Below are 23,858 nucleotides of genomic sequence, written 5' to 3'. Positions count from 1 at the left end.
CTATTTCAATCATTACCAATTCACTTAACAGAGAAATTCTTCAATGAACTAAAGAAAATAATAAGGAAATTCTTATGGAAAGGGGGGAAACTGAGGATAGCGCTAGATAAATTAACAGAATGGTACAAACAAGGGGGCTTACAGCTACCAAACTTTAAGGATTATTATAGAGCAGCACAATTAAAATACCTATCAGATTTTTATCAGACAAGGGAAAAACCAGATTGGACCAGGTTAGAGCGAGATAAAATAGAGGAGAAGGTACCAGAACATATACTTTATAAGTGGGATGAAAAGCTGGTGCAACATAGGAATTCACCAGTACTGCACCACCTGCTCAACATTTGGAAGAAGATTCACGTAAAAAGGAAAAAAAACAAATGACCAACTACCAAAATTAATATTGATGCAAAATCAACTAATCCCTTTCACAATAGATATCCTTTCCTTTAGAGAATGGGAGAAAAAAAGGATCAAAAGAATAGAAAATTGTTTTTTGGGAAATAATTTATTATCATTTGAACAAATGAAGTACAAATATGGTATAACTCACGGTACAATATTTGCATACCACCAACTGAAAACTTACTTGAAGGACAAATTGCGAAGCAGGCTGAGGTTACCAGAAGGAAGCTGTTTTGAATATGTGATTACAGGCACAATGATAATTAAAAGATTTATAACAACCATGTACATCAAACTGCAAGAGAAAGAGAACGATGAAATAAGCTATAAACCCAAACAAAAATGTGAACAAGATCTAAACATAAAGGTAAAGAATGAAACATGGGAAAAGCTATGCTTCGGAACTATGAGAAATACAATAAGCACGAGGTTGCGCATGATACAATATAATTGGTTACACAGGCTATACACCACGCCCCAAAAGTTAAATAAATGAGACCCAACAGTATCAGAGAGATGCTTTAGCTGTAAGAAGAAACGGGAACAACAGTACATGCAATTTGGACATGTGAGAAAGTGGAAAAGTTTCGGGAAGATCTAAATCAGGTATTAAATAAAATCACAAAAAATAACATACCAAAAAATCCAAAGATCTTTCTTCTAAGTAATATAGGAAGTAAAGAACTTGGCCTCAATTTGGATGAAGCACAAAAAAGATTTATTATGATAGCCTTAGCTGTAGCAAAAAAATGTATAATGTCTACCTGGAAATCAGAAGATAGCCTGAGAATACAGCAATGGTACAAAGAAATGAATAAATGTATTCCATTGGAAAAAATAACATAATTTAAGAAATAACATCACAGTATTCGAGCAAATTTGGGAACCGTACATGGAACACAACAGAGAGGTCCTACTGCGAATCTCCACCCCCTAAAATGACAGAATGAGAAGACGACGAAATGAACTGACCCAATGTGTAAAAGTAGACACAATTTTCTTGTTTATTTTCATTGTGTGATGACATTGTTTAATGGGTTTAATATATTGTATATGTTGAACGTATAGTGGGTGGGGAGGGGTGGGAAGGAGGGAGGGGGAAAGGGGAGAAAATGACACTGTGTATATTCAAGAGGGAAATGTTTGTGTGTATTTTGGTCAATATGGTTCATAGTGTGAAAAATAAAAAATTAAATTAAAAAAAAGTTCAGTCTTTCAAATTCAGTGTTGAAGCGTCAGCCTTTGAAATTTGATGCCTAGAATTAATGATGAACTGATGGGAAGACTGAAGTTGTGTCTGCTACAGACTCGCGAATTTTCCATGTGTTGTCTTTGAAGAAATATCCATCCACACGAGGTCATAAAACTCCTGGTCCTTTTGTAGGAAAGACTCGAACTGGTCTCTCCAAGTGACCTTCACTGTTAGTCAAACTGAAAATGAAGCACTTGGCTTCCCAAAAGACTCTCCCGGCACAGGTCAATCCACCAAAAAGGTTCAGGCATTTCCCAGAGCAGGCTTTGCTCTGAATTCCACAGAAATGGCTGACCACAAGAGTTTCTTCAAAAAGCTGTTTTCTGTTCAGCAGTCAGAATGCTTCTCCCTTTACAAAATCACCATGTCTTTCCAAATGTATTGAATTCTGGAACAGACTATGATACGCCTCCCCTCAGTTCTTCCAATGTATTGAATTCTGGAACAGACTGTGACACGCCTCCCCTCAGTTCTTCCAAATGTATTGAATTCTGGAACAGACTGTGACACGCTTCCCCTCAGTTCTTCCAATGTATTGAATTGTCGCTGGGCTGCAACTTGAGTTGTGAGGTGCTTGTGTGAAATGTTCAATGATAACTGTGACCGTTCAGTTCCTCCTGTCTATACTATTTTACTAAAATGGGAGTTTGTATTATAAGTGGTGTGGATCTTTGATAATTGTTGCTGTTCTCCAATGGCAGTGTAGATGCTCTCGGCGATGGGGAGAGTTTTGCTTGCGATGTATGGGCTGTGTCCAATATCTTTTGCAGGAGGTATCTTTCCCCTCAGGAGGTATTGGTGCCCCCATACCCAGCCATGATACAGCCTGTCAGGACTCTTTCCATGACACATTTATAGAAGTTTGCCAAGATTCAAGGTGATATGCCAAACTTCTGCAAACTCCTCAGGAAGTAGAGGTGACGACATGCTTTCTTCATATATTGGGTCTAGGAAAGATCTTCCAAATCCCTGGAATTTAAATTTGCTTACCCTGCCCTCCTCTGATTTCCCCAATGATCACTGGATCGTACACTTGTGGTTTTCCTTTCCTGAAATCCACAATCAGCTCTTTGATCTTGGCGACAGTGAGTGGGAGATTGTTGTTAGAACAGCACTCAGACAATTTTTCAATCTCCCTCCCTCATTACCCCTTTTTATACAGCCTACTATGGTGGTATTGTCAGCCCATCAAATGCCCGTGCCTTTCCATCATGCTTAATTCACTATAATTTTTAACCCCATTCTCCTGCCTTCTCTCAATAACCCTTAATTCCCTTCCTAATGAAGGACTTATCGACCTTGACCTTAAACATGCCCAATGACTTGGCCTCCAAAGCAACAAATTCTATAGATTTACCATGCGCTGGGTAACCACCCCATCCCTGTTTTTGTATTCAGAATTTGGCCCTAGACTTCTGCACCTTGGGAAACAACCTCTCCACGACAACTCTAGCCAGACCTTTTAGTTTCAATGAGCTGTCCCTTCATTCACCAAAAGCTTCTCATATGATAATGCTTTCATTCCTGGGATCATTCATGTGAACCTCCTCCGGACCCTCTCTATAGAGGATTTCCAGAGCATAAAGGCAAAAGCCTTTCCCCACATGGAATGCGGGGTGGCCACGACTATCAATGATGTCAGGAATGTTTCAGCTATGAGAAAATGGTCAATTTGATAGACTCATTATCTTCATTATCAGGTTTGGCAGTTACAACCTTCAGGATTCTGCCAGGTGGGTCAGAATGATGTTACTGAACCAGACTTCAAAGTTAAGAGTACATACCTGACATCACATACAATGCTAAAACTACTTTAAATGAGACTCTGATTAAGTTTTTGTTGAGGAGTCTGATGGTGGAGGGGTAGCAACTGTTTCTGAACCTGGTGGTGTGAGCATTGTGGCACAGAAACCTCTTTCCTGAGAGTAGCAGCGAAAACAGAGCGTGTGCTGGACGGTGTGAATCCTTGATGATCATTGCTGTTTGTTGCTGATCATTCGAAGATCAGACCTAGATAACAATCTGTGCACCTGCAACTCCCTGTGCTACTTCTGCATTGCTTTAATAAAGAGCACTTCGCAATAGACAGCATAAAGTTCCCTCGTCTATATTTGTTATGCCTGGAAACTTCCTGGGATCCAAAGTCACTTCTTCAATCCGTGTGGTCTCTCCTCCTGTCTGTTTATCGCCATTAGATCTACCTACGTTTCCACTTTCAGAGAACTACGTACTTGTACACCCACGTCACTTGACTCTACATTAACATCTATGGCACTGCCACTTACTCTGGACGTCCTGCAATGGCTTAACGTACCAAAATGCATCACTTCACTTGTGCTCCTTCTGCTTCCTCCCTCCAATTCTTCCCCTACCTTTATGTCCAAGCATCTGCCTGCTTTTCTGGATTCACGATGAACCGAAATCTTGATTGCCGTTTTCTTCCTAATGGATGCTGTGTGCCCTGCCAGGTTTCCCGATGAAGAGCCCAGGACCGAAATCGAGGTCGCCTTTTTCTTCCTTTTGATGCTGTGTGCCCTGCCAAGTTTCTCCAGTATTATCGAGCATTGCACTGGACCTCAGCACCTGTAGATTTTCTTGTTCAATTCCTCCTCTTACCTCTATCATATTTGTAAAGCCTGTACCCCAGACCCGCATCGGACTTGTCAGCCACAAACGAGCCTGCAGCTGACGTGGACTTTTTACCCCCTCCATAAATCTTCGTCCGCGAAGCCAAGCCAAAGAAAGACCCCAGACCACTGAACTGCAACCCTGGCCATCCCTCAGCCTAGTTTCTGTGGTAAAAATAAATGCAATTTAATTAATCAGACCTTCCTCACTCCCTGTCGTGCTCTTGCCTCCCTTGCCTCATGAACCTCCCCAACATTTGACTCAACCTTCCAACTGCCACATGACTGCTTTCAGTCCATTCAACCTGCCAGCCATATTTAACCCACTAGCAAATATCCCTGCCAGGTTATCAGGTCCTCCTCCACTTCAGGAGCAAACATGTTCCCCTTATGCAGGTAACGAGACCCTCAGAAGAGATCGCAATGGTTCAAGAACCTGAATCCCTCCTTCTGCCTCCAGTCCCACATTCATCTACCCTATCCTTCTATTCCTACCTTCACTAGCACTAGGAGTAATCCAAAGATGAGGAGTTTATGTCATTATACATAAGCACAATTCTTATTTGTTCCCCTTATGCAGGTAATGAGACCCTCAGAAGAGATCGCAATGGTCCAAGAACCTGAATCCCTCCTTCTGCCTCCAGTCCCACATTCATCTACCCTCCTTCTATTCCTACCTTCACTAGCACTGGGAGTAATCCAAAGATGAGGAGTTTATGTCATTATACATAAGCACAATTCTTATTTGCTGCAACTAGACAGGTAGATGATACCTCAGTAAGGAAAGAGATAATAAATATAAAAGACAGATAGATATATATACTTGTGATAGTACAGATCTATCACCAATGTACATAGTGTATATAGTTACTGTATCTAGACTGTGCTTACAGCGATTGGCTGAGAGCTAAGCCACGCCTATTGTCTGGGCCTTAAAGGGTTGTGTCCCTAGCCAGGTCGGATCATTCCGGACTGGTCGGCCACCTGTGAAGAGCTCCGGTCTTTTGCTAATAAAAGCCTTGGTTTGGATCAACAAGTCTTTGGTTCTTTCGACGAGCTCTACAATACTCAGTTGCAGTTAGTGCAAAAAAGTGTCATTTGCAGTGCAGACAGGTCTTTTTGTGGCCCCAGAATAGTTTATGGTGAGGGGAGACTCGTTGCTGTTGGATTAAAAACCGTTCTTGAACCTGAAGATGCTGCTTTTCAGGCTTCTGCATCTTCTTCCATGAGAAGAGGTAGTTACCATGGTGCTGGGGGTCCTTTATCATGCTGGCTGCCACCCATTTCTTAACCTCCTGCCTAATACCCTACATTCACTCCTCAATCCTTTTCTACCGATGTTGTTGGTGTCCATGTGTACAGTGACCACAAGCTGCTCACCCACTCCCTCGAGAACATCCTGCAACCGCTCTAAGACATTCTGGCCCTGGCGCCATGCAAGTAAACACCCTACATTCACTCCACAGGACCTCAATCCTTTTCTACCGATGTTGTTGGTGTCAATGTGTACAGTGACCACAAGCTGCTCACCCACTCCCTCGAGAACATCCTGCAACCACTCTAAGACATCCTGGCCCTGGCGCCATGCAAGTAACCACCCATCGTGGACTCTCAATTGCGGAATCACCTGCCTGTTCCCTTAACTGTAAAGGTTCCAATCAATATAGCACCCTTCCCTACTAGATATCAGAGCCAGGTGCTGTGTCGCAGATCTGGCCGCTTCTGCTCTCTTCTGTAAAGGTCATCCTCCCAATTGTATTCAGAATGAAATCTGTGTGAATGAAGGGACTCCAATGCCAACCCCACTATACATTTCTGATGGTTACCCACTCATCTGCTGTCTGCACCCAAGGTGTGGCCACCGCAGATGCTCCTGAGTGAATCCTACCACAGTTCAAAACATCCAATACAGTTATCCAGGAGCTGAATGCACTTTCCACAGGAAACATTAGCAGAGATGCCAGAAGTTTCCCTCTCCTCCCACATCTTGCAGGTGGAGCAATACTACAGCCCTAACTACCAATTCAAATGCACCAAGACTGAAAAGGAAAGGAAAGTATCTTGCTTCCCCACTGCTCCACCTGCTTGTTAAAGCTACCTCTTGAGCCAAAGCCTCAGCACTTGGACCTCAACCTCAGTGCTTTGACTTCAACAGCAACCCCTCCCACAGTGGTTTCTTCATGCTGTAGCAGCTCAGTTACTTTCAAATCAGTTCGGATTTTGCTAAGTTGAATGTGTAAATATGTCATTTCACACATATTCTACATCTCCAAACTTCCACTGGCCCTGGTCATGAAATGAAATCCCTGACAGGTTTCATAAAAGTGAATTTTCTTGAGATTCAAGTTGGATTTCAAAGTTCACATTGGAAAGACGCAAAGACCATTAGAATGTGAGGGCTGAAGATGTGCAAAAATTGCAAGGAAACTACAGCTAAAAAATGATATTTTGGCGAATGTATTTGCAATGAATAGGCGTGTATTCAGTAGAGTAACTTTGGACTGAGATTTTAATCAATAAAAACAATTCAAATATTTCACTACCTTGCACGAATTTGCTCATAATTCTTTTGTACAGCAGAAAACCCCAAAAATGTTAGATATTTTAGTATCTTCAGACTCAATTTACAAAATCGAAAAAAAAAATTAAGATTCACAACAGTGTACCTACATCAAAGCATTTTAAACATATCATTCTCATTATGCAGAAATTTATTAACAAAGTCAGATTTAGAACACCTCATCTGCACAAATAGTGGTGCAATATATCTGTAGATAGAACTAAATTATCTATTAACCTATTAGGTTTTCCAAGTCTCCCATTTCCAAAGAGCATCCAGCTTTAAATGTGACGTGTTTAACTTTCCTCCTAAAATACTTTGCACATGAAGAGACAATTATACCTAATTTTTTCCCACAAAATTGCTTCCTGCAATGATCAGTGGACATTAACTAGCTTTTCCCCTTTAAACCACAAAGGGACAAGAAGTAACCTTTGCCATTTGACAGGGTTCAAATAAATGGTTAATACAGTTCTCACAAAGTAAAAAAAAACCATTTTATTTTGAAACGGATATTTAGCCATTTTAAGAATGACTAATTCCTTCTGTTTTTAAATTTGAAATCTTTTAATTTAGATTTTATCTGTCGCTTGAAGCTAATATTGTGAAACACCAAAAGAATTCATTAAGAGTCTTGGAAGGAAAGGCGTTCATATGTTCAGAAATCGAAAGCGAATAAACCCGTTTCATTGTTTTTCAATCGCTTTCTAATTCCACAAGATGAGAAATATTGATCATCTTGGAATACTGAAAGGGTTGTGTGAGGAAAATGAAGACTCTTGACAAGAAATCCTTTCTGCGAAAATCCAAAAAATTTTTAAAAGGGAGAAAGGAAGAACTTTGAACAGACTGATATCCACCAAGATATATTATCTTTTCAGAGCCTGTGTTGATCATACATCAGAAAATGAATAACGTGAGGCGATACAACTTGAGAGGCAAAAGCAAACATGTTAGCTTGGGGAAGGAAGTACATGTTTAGGACAGGATTCTCTCAGGGAAATACAAGCACAGATATACTTCATACTGATGGCAATGCTGTCAACTATAGTCCTGCTCCAGAGTCACACTCAATATTACTCCTTCATTTATGTAATTACTTCAAAGAACACTGAATGAGCTTCCACATACTTTTCATGCATGAATAAAGTAAACCATTCCTTCCCTTTAGGATTCCTGCACTGATTTTGAGTTTTCCCTTTTCAAAATAATTCACCAATAACTTTCTCCAGTCTGTACAAATCATATAGACTTCACTGAATAGCCATTTTCAAGTTCCATTTTGCCACTGTCTAGGTGAACCAGTCAATGATAGCAGAATGCTCAACTATTGTACAGGTAGTTCAATGTTCAAATTGATAATACACCCTTGAAACTCTTTTGGACATTTTAGTACAGTAAAGGCTCAGTTATCCAGAATTCAAGTGACTGACAACCTCAAGCAACCAGCAAAAAAAAAGTTGAGGTAAATAAATAATAAACATGTAGTTAGATAAATAAATGGTTACAAATTACAATAAATAAGAATAAATCAAAATTTAAATACAATTTAAAATAGCAAATGTAAAAGTTCTCAGGTAACACAAACATTCGGTGAAGAAGGGAGCAAATATTCAGCCAGCGGAATGCCTTGGTTGTGCTTTGCTCATAGCAGTTGTTTGAATAAAGTTGTGTGAAACAGCAGTGGCGGCATTATAGAGTAAGTCTCAAGCAACCGAAAAATACATGTATCTGGCATCTGCCAATCCCCATAAGTGCCAGATACCAGGGGCATTACTGTATAAAGTGAAACTAAACATATTTCACTAACAATTATTATTGAAGCATAACAAAGCTTTGACAAATGTCTGATTACAGCATCACATTATCCTATATTTTATTATCTTTTTTATATTTTTCCATCAGGGAAGAATGGCAAGTATCACCAACACTAAATTTCAGGGGCCCCAAATCAATGTGAATAGGCAACCTCACTTTCTCCATGCTGACCATCAACACAGGAGCTCTCCAAGTCCCCTGCTCCATTACTTGTACATCCATGACTGCATAGCAAAGCTCAGCTCCAACTCAATCTACAAATTTGCTGACCACACCGCCACTGTTGGCCAAATATCTGGAAATTATGAGTTAGAATACAGGTTGTAGATTGAGACTTGGTTGGTTGAGTCCAGAACAACAATCTTGCTCTCAGCGTCATCAAGACCAACATGCTTATTGCTGATTTTAGGAAGGAGAGGCTGAGGGAAGATCTGTCTGCATTGATAGGGAGGATGTGGAGAGAGTCAGAACCAGGTTCCTGTGAATCCTCAGAAGACCTTTCCTGGAGGCGTTGAGGCAACTATGAAGAAACCACGCCAACACCTCTACATTCTAAGGAGTCTGCAGAGATTTGGCTTGTCGTTGGATACTCTGTCAAACTTCTACAGGTGTACTATGGAAAGTATTCTCCCTGGTCACATCACAACCTGATTTGGCAAGACAAGTACCCAGGAATGTAGAAGGCTGCAGAAAGACGCAAACATAGCCAGGTCCATCGAAGGCTCTGACCTCCCACTCATTGCAGACATCTATGTGGGGCGCTGCCTCAAGAAGGCAGCCGACGTCATAAAGGACCCACATCACCCCAGTCACCGCTACCTTCAGACCAAAGGTACAGAATCCTGCAAATCAGCACCTCTAGGTGCAAATACAGTTTCTTTTCATAAGCTATCCGACTAGAACCTCCCCTTGGCACACTAATCACTGACTGTCTACATTACTGCAAGTCCCTTTTTGCATTCGGAATACCGTGAATATTTGTTTTCTGTCTCATGTAATTCTTGTCTCTCTTTTAATTTAATTCAATTAGTTTACTATTGCAGTTTTTCGCAACAAGTACCTGTTAGGTTGCAGCAAGAATTTTAGGTACGTGCGTGGTGTACGATGTGGATGACAATAAAATCATCATCGATATCACCTGGGACATTCATGACTAAAACAGTTCCTCATTAATATCCACGTACTCTGCCCGGAGACACTTCTTAACTTCAACCTTAAAGATACCCAGCAGCATAGCAAATTGATATTTCATACCAGCTTTACTGCTGCTTCCCTGTTGGGTCAGATTAAGAGTCGTTTGTACTTTAGACATCGGTATGAATCACAATTAATTCTGGTTTTCAGAACTAAAACATGAGTGCATTTAATCCACTAGGACCACAGAGCGTTCACGCACATTTACTTATTCCCTGCTATTGTCATCACTTCTCACCCAAATTATCTTAACTGGTTCAATGTTGTCAGTTTCACTCCTTTCTTTTTTTTCCCCTCCCAAGTGCTAACTCAAAGAGATTCTTTAAATATTGAAAACAACAGTCTTTTAAAATTGGGCTATTTAAAAATACTGGGAACCTCTTATTTTCTCTCATTCTGACCTCTCGATCTTTTATATGGGATATTGTATGGCTCTGTGTTAAATCTAGTCAATATTCCACCTAACAAATTAGAAAAAATCCGATCAAAATGGTATTTTGGATATTTACAGGTTCAATTACTTGTTTACATCATCATCCTTTCGAAATGTTTTGACATTTTATTTGTATATTTATAGTGATAGCTACTCATTTTGGATCTGTTAAAATTGTAACTTTGCATCATTAGTCAGCAAAATTCTAAAGGCGGCTGGCAAATCAGCCAAAAAATAAATGAAACTCCAGAAGTGATTCAGTTATGATATAACAAAGATGAAATGTTCAACTCAAGTTATTAACATCAAAAATGAATGAGTTGATTGTTTTCATTTTGCATTATTAAATATAATACATATTCTGATATCAAATTACAAATTCTCAGCAGGCACATTAATGGCAACAAATTAATTGGGTATCTTCTTATGGGAGGAGGAGCGTAGGTTCAGCACTTCAAATCTATTCAGGTCGTCCGAATGCTGTATTACTGTTGCAACAAATGCAGCCAGTTAACAATGCTCTAAGTAAAAACACAATGCTGGGGAAACTCATGTTCTTCATATAGTAAATACACATAATCAATGTTTCAGGCTTGAGCCCTTCTCAAGGTATAAGCAAAATGTAGGCAAGTGCCAGAACAAAATGGAGGGAGGTTTTTTGGGTCCCCTAATGTCAAAGGGCACTTAGCCCTTACCTGCATCTCCTCCATTTGCCACTCATCTACCCTGGCCCCCGTCTGCCCCAGATGCAGCAAAAGCAGGATTCCCCTTGTTGTCAACTACCACTCCACCAGCCTCCGCATCCAACACCTTATCCTCCATAATTTCCGTCACCATGATCCCCTCCCCTCCCCACTCTGTCTTCCGTAGGGACTGTTTCCTCCATGACTCCTTCGTCCATTCATCCCTTCCCACTAATTGCCCCCTTGGCACCTTCCCCTTCAGCCGCAGGATTTCCTGTGCATGCGCACACACCTCCTCCCACACCACCTTTTGGGGCCCCAAAAGCAGTCCTTCCAAATGAAGCCACACTTCACTTGTGAATCTGCGGGAATCTGTATCTACTGCGGCCTTCTCTACATCGGTGAGACTAGACGCAGTCAAGTACATCAGTTCACTGAGCACCTTTGCATCAATGACAGGGATCTCCCAGTGGCCAACCATTTCAACTCTGCACCCCACTCCCACCCTGACATGTCTCTCCATGGGATCATACACTGTCATACCAAGGCCACCCGTAAATTGGAGGAGCAACACCGAATATTCTATCTGGGTACTCTCCAAATGGAAGATACTACCATCAGCCTTTCCAGTTTCTGCTGGCCTTCTCCCCGTTCTCCCTCTCTTCCCCATCCCTCTCTCTTCATTCCTCCACCTCTTCGCCCCTTCCCTCTCGATTCATAGAGCCATCCCTCTTCCCCTGTTTTCTGGTGTGCCCACCTTCCCTTATCCACCCATTACCTCCTGCCTGTGGGTCTGTGCTCCCCCCTGCCCATCCCCTCACTAATTTATTCGGCCTACATTTCGTTCATACCTTGATGAAGGGCTCAAGCCTGAAACATTGGTTATGTATCTTTATCTTTCCTCTATAAAGTGCACTGTTTGACCTGCTGAGTTTCCCCAGTATTGTGCTTTTACTTCAATTCTGGTGTCTGCTGACTTTCATGTTTACTCCTAACAATATTGCAAGCCCTCTAAAAAGTACAAGGAGTGTTAAGCAGCTGGGGAAGAGTGCAACCATGAGGGAAAAATAAGTGCTGTGAGCTTCAAGTATTACTCCAGCTCAGTCTCGGTTTTCAAACCATCTTAGTGGTTTTAGAAAATATTCCCAACCTTGCAGATCCTCAATTTTGTCATCCACATATTGAAGTCGTAGCAAGGCAAGGCCAAAAACATGACATCCTCACCTACATGATGATCACCACGGATGATCTGGGCTGAAGAACCTGTTTCCATCTTGGATCTCTCTATATTTACACGATAACAATTGACAACAAAGAAGGTTCTTCTTTGTTCCAAGCCTCCTCGTAGTTTTTAGTTGAATTTTAAGGACAGGTTTCTTTTAAGTAATTCTCGCTTTTTTTTTTACTGCGTGATTGGTGATGACCAGAAACATTCAAGTCCAAGGAGACTCTTTGTATTCTATTGCTTTTATAATTTAAAACAAATTATACATAGGAGAGTAAATTGACAATGAACTTTACAATTAACAAGTTTTTGAAAGGTTGTAATAACTTTTTAAGAGATAATTGTGACACAAGTAAAAATCACAATTTAATGAGAATCTAACAAAGTAACCCATGGAACTTGTTCAGTAATTGGAAATATTCTATTTTTATCAGAAGGATCTAGAAAAAAAATTACACTCCAAGTCAAAGAGAGAGAAAGCCCACCAAGTTTGAACCAATCAACAAATTGCCATCTTTTTAACATTAATTCAAACTAAACATTTTATTCACCATTCCCATACCAACTACTCCCTAGATCAGGAGTGGCCAAATTATGGCCTGTGGGCCAACTGTGACCCAATGCCCATTTTTAAGTGGCCCAGGGTGAATTTTAAAAATAAATTGAAATACGGCCTGTTAGAGAGAGCAGTCTCTGACAATAAATTGCGCTGCTCTTACGTGGCATCTCTTAGTCTCAACACTAGATGTCACTGCCATTTTGAACAACTATAAGACCAACTGTGCAATGTTACTCATGGATGAAAATGTTTACCTCAGTTGATTAAACATGGTGGAATTGAAAAGACTGAAAATAACGAGAGAGTATTTAAAATTTCAGACATAGAGAGAAAATGGATACTTTTTCACAGAAGACAAGGGGAAGTGTGTTTGATTTGCAAGGAATCTGTTAACATTAATAGCTAATCTACAGATTTACCCATTGCATATAATCATTAAAGTGGACACTTGGGCCATGAACTGTATTCACTGAGAGTTGTAAAAAACCGCCTTGACCTTTTCTTGATCTTTTCTCCTGTTCTTATTTTGCACCCAGCTTTTTATTTTATTCTGCTGTTTGAAAGAGTTTTATTGTGATTGTTTAAATTTAAGAGCAGCAGATTCAGAGATGCCTACTGTAATATGTGAGCACATCAAATATCAACAGTTAAACTATTCAGGAAAGTTCTATAGTTATTTTCACAGAAAATTAATTTTCAATGGCACAGGGGTTTTCTGGTCTAAATGCACCATCTTTTTGCAGTGTAACTGGTTGAAAACTGCAGGGCTTAATATTGTTTGGCCCGTGACTCCTTATATTTTTCTGAATGTGGCCCACAACCAAAAGGGTTTGGCCACCCTTGCCCTATATTTTCCCCTTCACAATTTACAGGATCTTCACAATCTTCAATTTTTTTTGGCAAAGTCAGAGGAAAACTACAACATATAATAGTCACTGGGAAAAGGTACGAACTCCATATGCACCATTGGCATGGATTAAATACTCATTGAACCAGTGAGAGATCGTCACTATTAGTTGTACCACAAGGCTGCTCTAAAGCTAATGCCACCCAACTTAGTCTTGAAAACTTCCCAAAGTCTGATTCCGTTCCCTTCTTTCTAGGATTAATACACCGTCATCTTCCCTTTTATCTTTTCCCATTGTAATGAGGATCAACGGCTAAAAAGGATGATTGACTTACAGTTTTAATGTGTCAATAAGCAGAGCTGGACAAATTCCACCATTAAAGTTAAGTGCCCTCAGTTTACCTCAGTTTGAAGTATGGCAGCTCTCTGTTCTTTGGCCGTGAGTGATTCTTTGAGGACCTCAATGTGTTGCTTGCAATCAGAATTTTGATTGTTCAGTGTTTCCAGCTTGGTTTGTAGGGCAAGAAGTTCAGATTCCTTCTTGGACAGATCTTGCTTTAACTGATCAATCTGCAATTAAAAATTATGATTAAAGTCAGCTTCTGAACCAAAATGTGTGATGATGGTCTCTTACACTCGACCCTAGCATCAACTGCTTTATCCTAGCTCCTTGTCTGTTATTGCTTGAAATAATTCATTAAGTTTGGTTGAGTGTAATCTTCCCAAAAATAATTTCTGCTGATTATCATATTTTCAATCCTTTCCAGATATTTTAAATTCCATCCTTGAATTTTTTCTCTTATTACACTGGACAATGAAGCCTTTGTTTCCTGAACAGTTTGGGGTGGGGTTTTTTTAAGGGTTTTGGGCTGCTGATCATAAATATCATTTTAAAATTTTCCTATTTCATACATCTTTTAGATATAATCTATTTTTTGTGATTTCCTGCCATATTTTAAGTCTACTGGTATATTGTCCACAAAGCAAGCTGCTTTGGTCAGTGCCTGGGCATAACTAGGGAGGCTGGAGAAAATAGCATGGAAGGTATTTAAAAGATGTTGTTGTTGTTGTCTAACTAGAACACTGGCCCTTAATTGCTTTGTTTGGACTTTCTCATGAAGCTGATGTTATACTGACTTCAACTCAAAAACATACTTTATCTTTCACTTCTATGGTAGTCAGACAGGCAATTTTGATTAAATGGAGAGACAATACTCCATCTACATATACAATGGTTAAGTGATATCATGTTCTACCCAAATTCAGGGAAAAAAAAAATCAGATATGCTATGAAAGATGTAATGACTAGCTTCCATAAGACTTGGGGCCCATTTATGGATTATTATCATAACCGAAAGAATTAAGGTGTTTGGATGATCCAGTGATGAGCTGTCTGGCTCCTAGTTGATGACACTCAATTCACATGTATCTTTTTTTTTTAGATAACCATGTATAGAAGTAGGAGCTTTTGATTTATAGGAGTTTTTTTTAAAGATAATTGCATTGTTTAAATGAGAATTGTAAATACTGAATATATTATAGAAGGGTATAGAATTGTAAATATCTTTTTATTAAATTAGAAAAATTGGATAAATTCCTTGAAACAAAATTATAGTTTTCTTGCTCTGCTTGTTTTCTTTGTTTTCCCCCCAGCTTGGGTTTTTTTCTGGTTAATATATTTTGATACATTATTATGAATGCTGGATTTAATTTATATTTTGAGAAAATTTCTTAAACTTAATTGGAACATTTTATAATTTAGATGTTCAATTGATAAGATATCAAATATTTTACAAAGAAAAGAATTACGGATCTGATTTACAACTTTATGTATGTTAGTGTTATACTTATTCTGGGTAACTTTATATCATTCTATTGAATTATACTTTTTTTATTTGTACAAGTTCTTTAAAATCAATAAAAATACTTTAAAAAGAGCAATGTTGTTGAGAATTTTCTTGGCAACTAGACCACTAAACTACATCCAGCTGATTGACAACATGCTTCAAGCAGACAAAACCATGAAGGTCAATCAGCTGGATGTTGCTGGTAATTCTTTTCTGCATTCCCACTTGGACTTCTTCCCCTGCCGATCTTAGTGCCATCACTGCCGATCATAGTGAAAGGTTTCATTGCGACCATGGAAAAGCAGTAGTGGGGCAACTGGAATCCATCAACACTGGCCGACTATTGTTGGGCACTGACAAGAGAGGCATCAGATGCTGAGTACAAACGAAAATCAGCGGCAAAACATTTTTAGACCAGTTGAACTAACACAACGTGTCAGCATCATTATGCAATTAAACATGCTAAATTCAATAAAAGTTAATTTCATGTTTCTCTAACATCCTACGTGATACAGCATATCTGAAATTATCTTTGTGTTCAGCTTGAAGTCGTCTACCATAATCCCCAATTTTTTAAGGAAGCAAGCAGTTTGAAAAAAAATTGTTGTCCAGTGTTATTAGTGCAGGAATAATATCTGAAATTTGTCATTTTAAAAAGCATCTAAGTAGATATATAAAAATGGGATTGAGCCTACTACATGGAAATTGATACATAAAGAAAATCTACCACACTAGACACTAACCATCTTCAATCAAAAATACAGGTAAAAAATTTCCTGTGGTACTTCTTTCTCTACTATTCTGGTAGCCATATGCAATTGAAACACTGGGTGTATGTTTTTCAAAAACAAGATGCCACTTACCTACAACTTATTCAAATAGTTTTGGTGAGAAGAAGGCCTCGCTAGGGCTAAGAAGATATATTAACCCTGGTGCGTAAAGCAGGATGAGGAGTAACCAAAGGCTCTTACAAATGCACCACATCTGCCCATTTTAGATAAATGGGTTTGAAAGGGAGCTAACAGATTCTGTAAAAATTGCAACAGTGGAAGCATGTCCATTCCAGTCACATGGACATTTGTCATAATCATCCAAATCCCTTACCAAAGGCTGTACTAGAATGCTGAAGATGGAGCAATCAACTTCTTTCAGAAGCTGGCAAGAACATAAAAATAATAGTAAAAGAAAAATCACGGATGCAAGAAGCAGAATAAGTAATGGTGCAATTAAAAGTCAGTTACGTTGAAAATCATTGTGTCAATTCAGTCGTACTTTCAAATGGATTCTTCTTCCAAGACAGGATGGCGTACAACATAAATACAGTGGGGTTTTCATCTTTTCCTTCCTTGCAAGAGTGATCTTGTGTTTGGGAAATGTGCTTACAGCACCCTTGACAAATAATTGCAGGTAATTTTGTCAGTTTATACTCTATATACCATAGTTAATGTGCGTCGGTGGAGGAGGGGATGAATTTTTTAAGGTGGTGTTCTGTCCTGAAGTGTGTTGAGCTTCATGCATTTAAATTATTTAAATCTGCCTACAAAGATAATTAAAGGAAACAAAAGTAAAACCTTTACTGCGGCATCTGTATGTCATTAGATGCATGAATTCAAATTCATCGAAAAGCTTTACCTTATTTTTCATGAACTTTGAATGACTCTTGTAAACTTCCATTTGCTTAAGCTCCTCTTCACGGTCTTCAGTGCTCAAAGCTCCATTTGTCTTTAAGATTTGAATTTCATCTTCTAGATCTCTAATATTTCTCTCCAATGAGGCTATTTTTGTATCCTATTAATGAGGAAAGCCAAAATCACAATTTGTTAACTATTCATGCTAATCCTTTAGTTAAAGCATTCAATAGTGCTTGATATTTAGAATTACTATTAAAACTGGAATAAAATGTCTATGCTAAGCTATGCATACACCGAGGAAGAGTGTGGCATTGAGGATTATGGTTTGGAGGGGAAATTTCCCAGAGTTTCTTTCCATAAACCTGCTTTCAGGTGGCCAGAATACCCCAACGTAAAGCTGCCTAAAATACCCGAATGCGGCTGTTGTGAGGCCACCCGAGAATGGAGAACCCTGACCCGAGGAGTACTTACCCATCCCTCCTCGGGTAGGTTTATTCTCCGCTTCTGAGCGCTCGCCCTAGGCACCTGAAAGCGGGTGGGACTATGGCCACAGTTGACAGGAGCCAGCGTTTGCTCCACTGCAGACCTTTCAGGTGCCAGAACAGCTGGCCTTCAGCGCTGCCACCTGAATGTCACTTTGCACACACCTGCAGCCAGCTCCGGAGCCGCATTCTCCCAGCTATTCAACCTGAAAGCGGCTTAAATTGACCCAATAAAATGGAAACATCTGACTCTTCAGACATTAGTTCACTAAACCCATCAATGATAATGAGAAAGAACACTCACAGATTCTAAGCTATCACAGAACCAGTCATGGACTTGAATAGTCTGCTCCAAGCATACCCAATTTAAATGGGCAGCTAACAAGAGTTAGCTCTAGCTTCCAGTCCACTTTGCAGATGTACTTCACAATTATCAATGCAAGTTCAAGAACCTGTGGATCAGGGCACAGCAGCCCCAAATTGGCAACTCTCCACCACCAAAGGAAAAGTGGCCAAACTGCTTTGACACATCCAGATTTCTGCTTGCATGCCTTCATCTCCCCTTCTCACTGCTACTTCCTTTATCTTTACTCCCCGCATCTTTCTCAAAAGCTGTCCGTTAATATTTTGTGTGCCTTCGCAGAGTCACCACCACGTCTCACCTTACAAGTGCAAACCACCTCCTATTTGGGCTTTAACCAACTTTCAATTTATCGTTGGGAATTTCTAAAATTTTGTTTTTTCAGGTTTCAGACAAACAAGATGCATCAAATTTTCCCCCAATGGTTTGGCATTTACCTTTGGAGCACAAGATTACCTAGAGGTGCAATGTACACTTGAAATCCCTCTTTCAGTACTTAGCAAAAATCACGCACATGTCAAAGGAAACTTCAATTCCATGATATTGATAACATGGCACCAGGTTGCTCTTTCTTGTTGGGGTTAGAAAAATTCCAATGCATCAATCAAAAAAACTGGGATAAAGTGTCCAATAATTCCCCAGGAAAACATTGCCTTTATCACATCACCTGAGTTCCATACAACCATATACAGCACAGAACAAGCCAGTTTGGCCCTACTGGTCCATGCCGGAACAAATCCCCACCCTCCTAGTCCCACTGACCAGCACCTGGTCCATACCCCTCCAATCTGCTCCCCTCCATGTAATTATCCAGTCTTTCCTTAAATGTAAATAACGTCCTTGCTTCAACCACCTCCACCAGAAGTTTATTCCACATCCCAACCACCCTTTGCGTGAAGAAATTTCCCCTCATGTTCCCCTTATAATTTTCCCCCTGCAATCTCAAACCATGCCCTCTGGTTTGAATATCCCCCACTCTTAATTGAAAAAGCCTATCCACGTTGACTCTCTCTGTCCCTTTTAAAAACTTGAACACTAAATATCTTCAAATGAGGCATAGAAATTAACTAAAGATTTTAATTTTAGCTATGGGATTGGGTTATTTAAATATCCTAGTTGTGCAACAGATATCCTATAAAAGTAATAAAAGCCAATTAGATTTGCTCAAAGGTTTTGTATCTTAAATAGCAATTTTTTTTTCCACCTATATTGTCTCTTTTAAATGCTTGGAACCACAACAATTATTTACAAAAGGTAAAACAAACCATTAAATTTCAGAAAAAATACAAGTGCCAGATTCTTCACCATCAGAGGAGGTTAACGATCGTGATGCCTTTGTTATGTTGAACATTTTTAATGGAAAATACAACAATAATATGCAATGTTTCAGCTTTAAATTAAGAGCAGCAAAAAACATTTAAAACCAGACCAAAATAAACGAAAATCTTGCTCAAACATTTCTACAATCTTTGCCTTTCAACTTGAAACTTAGTTCGAGTTCCTTTGAATTGCATGCATTAAATTTAAATTTGTAAATGCTCGCGTGCTTTTAGAGTGTTTCAGTCAGGAGTGAAACATGAAAGTCTACAGACAGATGGTGTTAAAAATGCAGAAACACTGGAGGAACACAATTAGTCACACTCAACACCTATAGGAAAGAGAGATACACAACTCATGCTTCAGGCCTGACCTCTTCTTCAAGGTAAAAAGCAGAGAGGGTGTCTGAATAAAAAGACTGAGGGAGGAACACAGATCAACAGGCAATAGGCCAGAACTGGACATGGATGGAAGAAAGATGAGAGTTGATCGGAGGAGGAGGATGGCTCTGTGAATGCAGGGCTGGAGGAAAGGAGACAGAGGGAAAGGGAAAGAGAGAGAGCTAGAGGAATAGACATAGGGATAGGGGAAGGGGAGAGACAGGGTGAGGACTAACAGATCAATGGGGATGAGCTGTGGCGACAAAGCATTTCTCTATTTCTCTCTCAAAACATTACACACCGAGATGTTGCCATCTGTCGAAGGAAGCATTGCTATTGCAGCAGCCGGGTCCATCATCCCCTCTGCTTATTGGAGGAATAACACCTCATGTTCTGTCTGGGCATCCACCAACCAGATGGCTTCAACGTCAACCTCTCCAGTTTCCGTTATCACCCCTTCCACATCCTCCCCACCCCTCCCATCTCTCCAGTTCCACTATCCTTTCAACTAGCTCTGTCCATCTCACTTTCCCTCTGTCTCCTTTCCCAAGTCTGCATTAATAAAGCAACACCCCCCCCCCCCTAATCAATTCTCATCTTGCCTCTCCTGTCTGTGTTCTCCATGTCCAATTATTATCTTTGTGGTTGTCCAGTAATCTTATCACTCCCCCGTCCTTACTTTGCATCTCCCCCAGCATTTTTATTCAGTCGCCTGCTTGTGTTTTCCTCATACCTTGAAGGGTTCAGGCTGGAAACATCAGTTGCCTATCTTTACCTCCCATGGACTCTGCGTGACCTGTTGAGTCCCTCCAGCAAATTTGCGTTTTTATTATACAGATACACAATCCTTTATCCAGAATCCTTGGGAGACAGTGTGTTCTGAATTTCGGATTTTTCCAGATCTCAGATTTAAGCCCACCTGAAATGTGCTGCCATATCCACCCCCTTCCAGACTCGCTGCCGTCTCTCTCCCCCCCAGCCCCCGCCTGCCCGAGTCACGCTGCCGACTCACCCTCCCCCCCACCCCCACACCCCTCCCCCCAACCTAGTCGCACTGCTGTATCTCTCTCTCTCTCTCCGCTGTACCAGCACCAGGAAAAAAAAATGCTGGTTTTTGGAGCTTTCCGGATTTGAGATGTCTGGATAAAGGATTGCATACCTGTATTACAATCAATGACTGTGACAGGAAGAATTCTGACCTAATGGTCATTTTTATGACAAAAATATATAGATCAACCTGATAAAATATTCAAAGAAGATAATTTATGAATTAATTTTGGACTTTAAAATAAACGTGACAGCAACAAAGGGGCATTGGAGAGATCTCACACAATAGAGTTTTCTTGAAAATTTACGGCCCTGTTTCCACAGTGGCCGACAAAATGGTAAAGAGGGGTTTACGAACATGTAGACAGTTGATGTTTTTTTTCAATTTGTAATTGTGTGTAATTATATATCAGAGGCCAAGTTAATCAAGTGACAATATTTATTTTAATTTATTCTTTCATTGCATGTGAAGGTCACTGTCGATTGGCCATCTCTAAACACACTTGTACTGAGGCAGCAGGTTAAAAGTTAAATAGGTTTACTGGTTCTGAAGATACATAGAGGTAATAAAAATGTTTAAATTTGCTTCAGTAGCTGGCTGATGGGGGAGGGTTCTTTTCTTTTTTTTTCTATATATATAAAAAAGTTCATGTTCATGTTTAATTGCTGTATATGTCATATATTATTTGTTTTTTGAACAAATAAATAAAGTTTTTAAAAAAAAATTGCTTCAGTAAAGGACATGCCTGCTCTTTGGTGCTTGTTCTAATCAAGGTGTGCAAGCCTACAGCCAAATTATCCTGATGAAATCCCGAGTGGAGCTTTCATAAGCAAGTTACTGGAGAGCAGGTGCTGGCCGAAAGCATTTTCAACAAGTTCCGTTGCTTTTGGTAATTACCCATATGGTATTTTGCCCTCCTTTTTGAGTCAGGGAAGTGCCAGTATTTTGAACATATGTCTGTAACAGCTTGACCGCCAACTCAACTAGTTCTACAGCAGAAGTGCTTTTGCTGAAACCAATTTTAATTTCCCACCAGCCATGGTGGATTTGAACTCTTGAGCCTGGCTCAATAGTCCAACCCCGTTGCTGGTAGTCCAGTAATCTTATCCTGTTGCTACTATACAGCTAATGTACAGAAGCAAAACAGCTCAACTCAAATATTTCAAAGAATAAAGTATTCCCTGGCCTTGATTACTACGTCCAACTGGAAAATAAATTGCCGTACCCTTACAGAGTCGGCTTTGGAGTTGGCTTTGGTTTACTTTAAACAGCTGGGCCTCATTAACGTGGTGTTTGCTCACATTCCACCTGAAAGGGTGTGGAATTGGTGGGAGGCATCACCAGCTATAAGAATCAAGCAGCATGAAGCTGTCTGCCAAAGACATGTGGGAAAGCTTCCAACCACTAGACTGTGTGGTCGAAGGGGAAATTCCTTTCAACAGGCTAAAAGAGTCAAGATTTTCTTGTGGGATTGGATGTTTGGCTTGAGGGGAAGCCATTCTATCCATCCACCAGCAAAATTAAAACAGCAGATCAGGTCATAATATTATCAGAGTCCTATCTGTATATTTAAAGAAGAGCTTGTTCATTGCCCCAGGGGTCCTTATTATTTTGGCCAGGAAGGGAAGAAGAAAGTCTCCCCCTTCTGTTCAACTGCCACAACAATTGTCCCTGGCCATGCTGGGACAAAAATCAATTTCATTATGCAGAAGAAAATGCTTGCCACAAAATAACGCAATGAGAAGCATTAATGTTCATTAGCAATGCAGAATTATAAATAATTAACTTTTTTTTTTCATCAGTGTCCTACGTTTCCCAATGACAAGATTTTGATAGAAGTTCCACATGGTCATAATAACTGTGTCCAACTCAGTTAAGCAGATGATTGTTCAGTTCAAGTATATTCCAGATATTTAAAGTGGTTTCCTGCTCAAACCTTCCACTGTTTGAAAAATTGTACTGCAACTTGGCCTGCAATTCTACTGCATTGAAAATAATTCTGTCAAACAGATAGCTGTGAACTTCTATCATTGCTTTGTGTTGATCTCCAACTTGAACAAATGGGCCATGGAAAATTTATGGATAAAATTCAAAGACAGAACTGGAGTTCCATATAGCATCCTGGCTTTGTTGTGCATGGGAAATAGCCCAAGATAAAAATGAGGAAAACACGCAGCAGATTTAAAATAGGAGTTTAAAATTTCATGCAGGGAGAGGTAAGTAAATAATATACGCTATGTAAATTCAAGAGTGAATTCAGCACTAATGGTCCCAAACCCAACATCATCATGTAACTGAATTTAATGCAGTATTTGAAAGGGGAAAGCAACTATAAAAAAATATGTATTTGGCCCTGGTTGATTCCATGCAGTGAGACAGGAAGTATTCAACGATGATCTGGGCATGAATGAAACAACAGAAGATCAGAATGGAATGATCTTCCAGAGGAGATAGTTGCAGCAGAGACCTTTCTGTCATTTAAGAGAAGGTTGGATGTGTACATGGATAAGGAGGGGGTTGGAAGGTTATGTGCGGAGAGTGGGAGGGGGGAGCTGATGAAGTTGTTCAAGTGAACCGGCACGGACTCAAAGGGCCGATATGGCCTGTTTCCGCACTGTAAACTGTTATATGTTAGATGACACACCAAAAGGGCAAGAATGGCCGGGAGAATACAAAGAATAGCAAATACGACAAAATGAAGTATAAGCTACGTAATAAAATTAAATCTGTTGTAATAGCCTTCAAACCCTAAATAATGTTTTGGGAAAGAAAATGCGTCTCAGAACATTACAGGATGTTACTGGCACTGCAAATTAAACAAAGAAAATTATGTCAGTAGACAATAACATGGCAGATTTCCTGTTAAGCATCTATGGTGAAAGCACTATTGTACATATTCATTATATGTAAATGACATGACCTTTCCTGGTTGATCCTGCTCTCACTGGCCGGCCCGTGACTCCTCGCCTTTCTCTGCCATAAAGGCAGTCATGCCACAAGCCTGCCCCCAGTTTGAGTCCAGGTCAGTGTGAGGGATGCTGTCCATCTCTTGCAAATAAAAGCCTTCACTTTTGATTACTTCAGTGTTTGTGCAATTGATCATGCATCAATTTTATTTGCAAGACTTTTTTTTCAGAACATGACATTGGATTGCCTGAAAATCGACCCGAGAGTACCCAAGGCAGCTGA

The 23,858-nt window shown here is 39.9% G+C and overlaps 1 protein-coding gene and 1 long non-coding RNA gene across 7 annotated transcripts in view; one reads left to right on the top strand and one right to left on the bottom strand.

The window, feature by feature from the left end:
• The window catches only part of LOC138764159 (uncharacterized), a 46,867-nt gene extending 37,096 nt beyond the window's left edge, over positions 1–9,771 (top strand). The window contains exon 7 of the long non-coding RNA XR_011358014.1: positions 8,750–9,771. This is a non-coding gene — a long non-coding RNA (uncharacterized lncRNA). The remainder of the gene's footprint in view (positions 1–8,749) is intronic.
• LOC138764158 (ERC protein 2) overlaps positions 1–23,858 on the bottom strand; it is an 871,420-nt gene that overhangs the window by 641,462 nt on the left and 206,100 nt on the right. For all 6 annotated transcript variants that reach the window (XM_069939655.1, XM_069939657.1, XM_069939658.1 and 3 more), the window contains exons 5-6: positions 17,083–17,238; positions 14,006–14,173 (exon numbers count right to left, since the gene is read on the bottom strand). In XM_069939655.1, coding sequence (XP_069795756.1) covers positions 14,006–14,173; positions 17,083–17,238 — 324 coding nt within the window. The remainder of the gene's footprint in view (positions 1–14,005; positions 14,174–17,082; positions 17,239–23,858) is intronic.

Source organism: Narcine bancroftii, chromosome 5 (assembly GCF_036971445.1).
Source record: "Narcine bancroftii isolate sNarBan1 chromosome 5, sNarBan1.hap1, whole genome shotgun sequence".
NCBI lineage: Eukaryota > Metazoa > Chordata > Chondrichthyes > Torpediniformes > Narcinidae > Narcine > Narcine bancroftii.
This window is presented reverse-complemented; position numbering and strand designations above follow the sequence as displayed.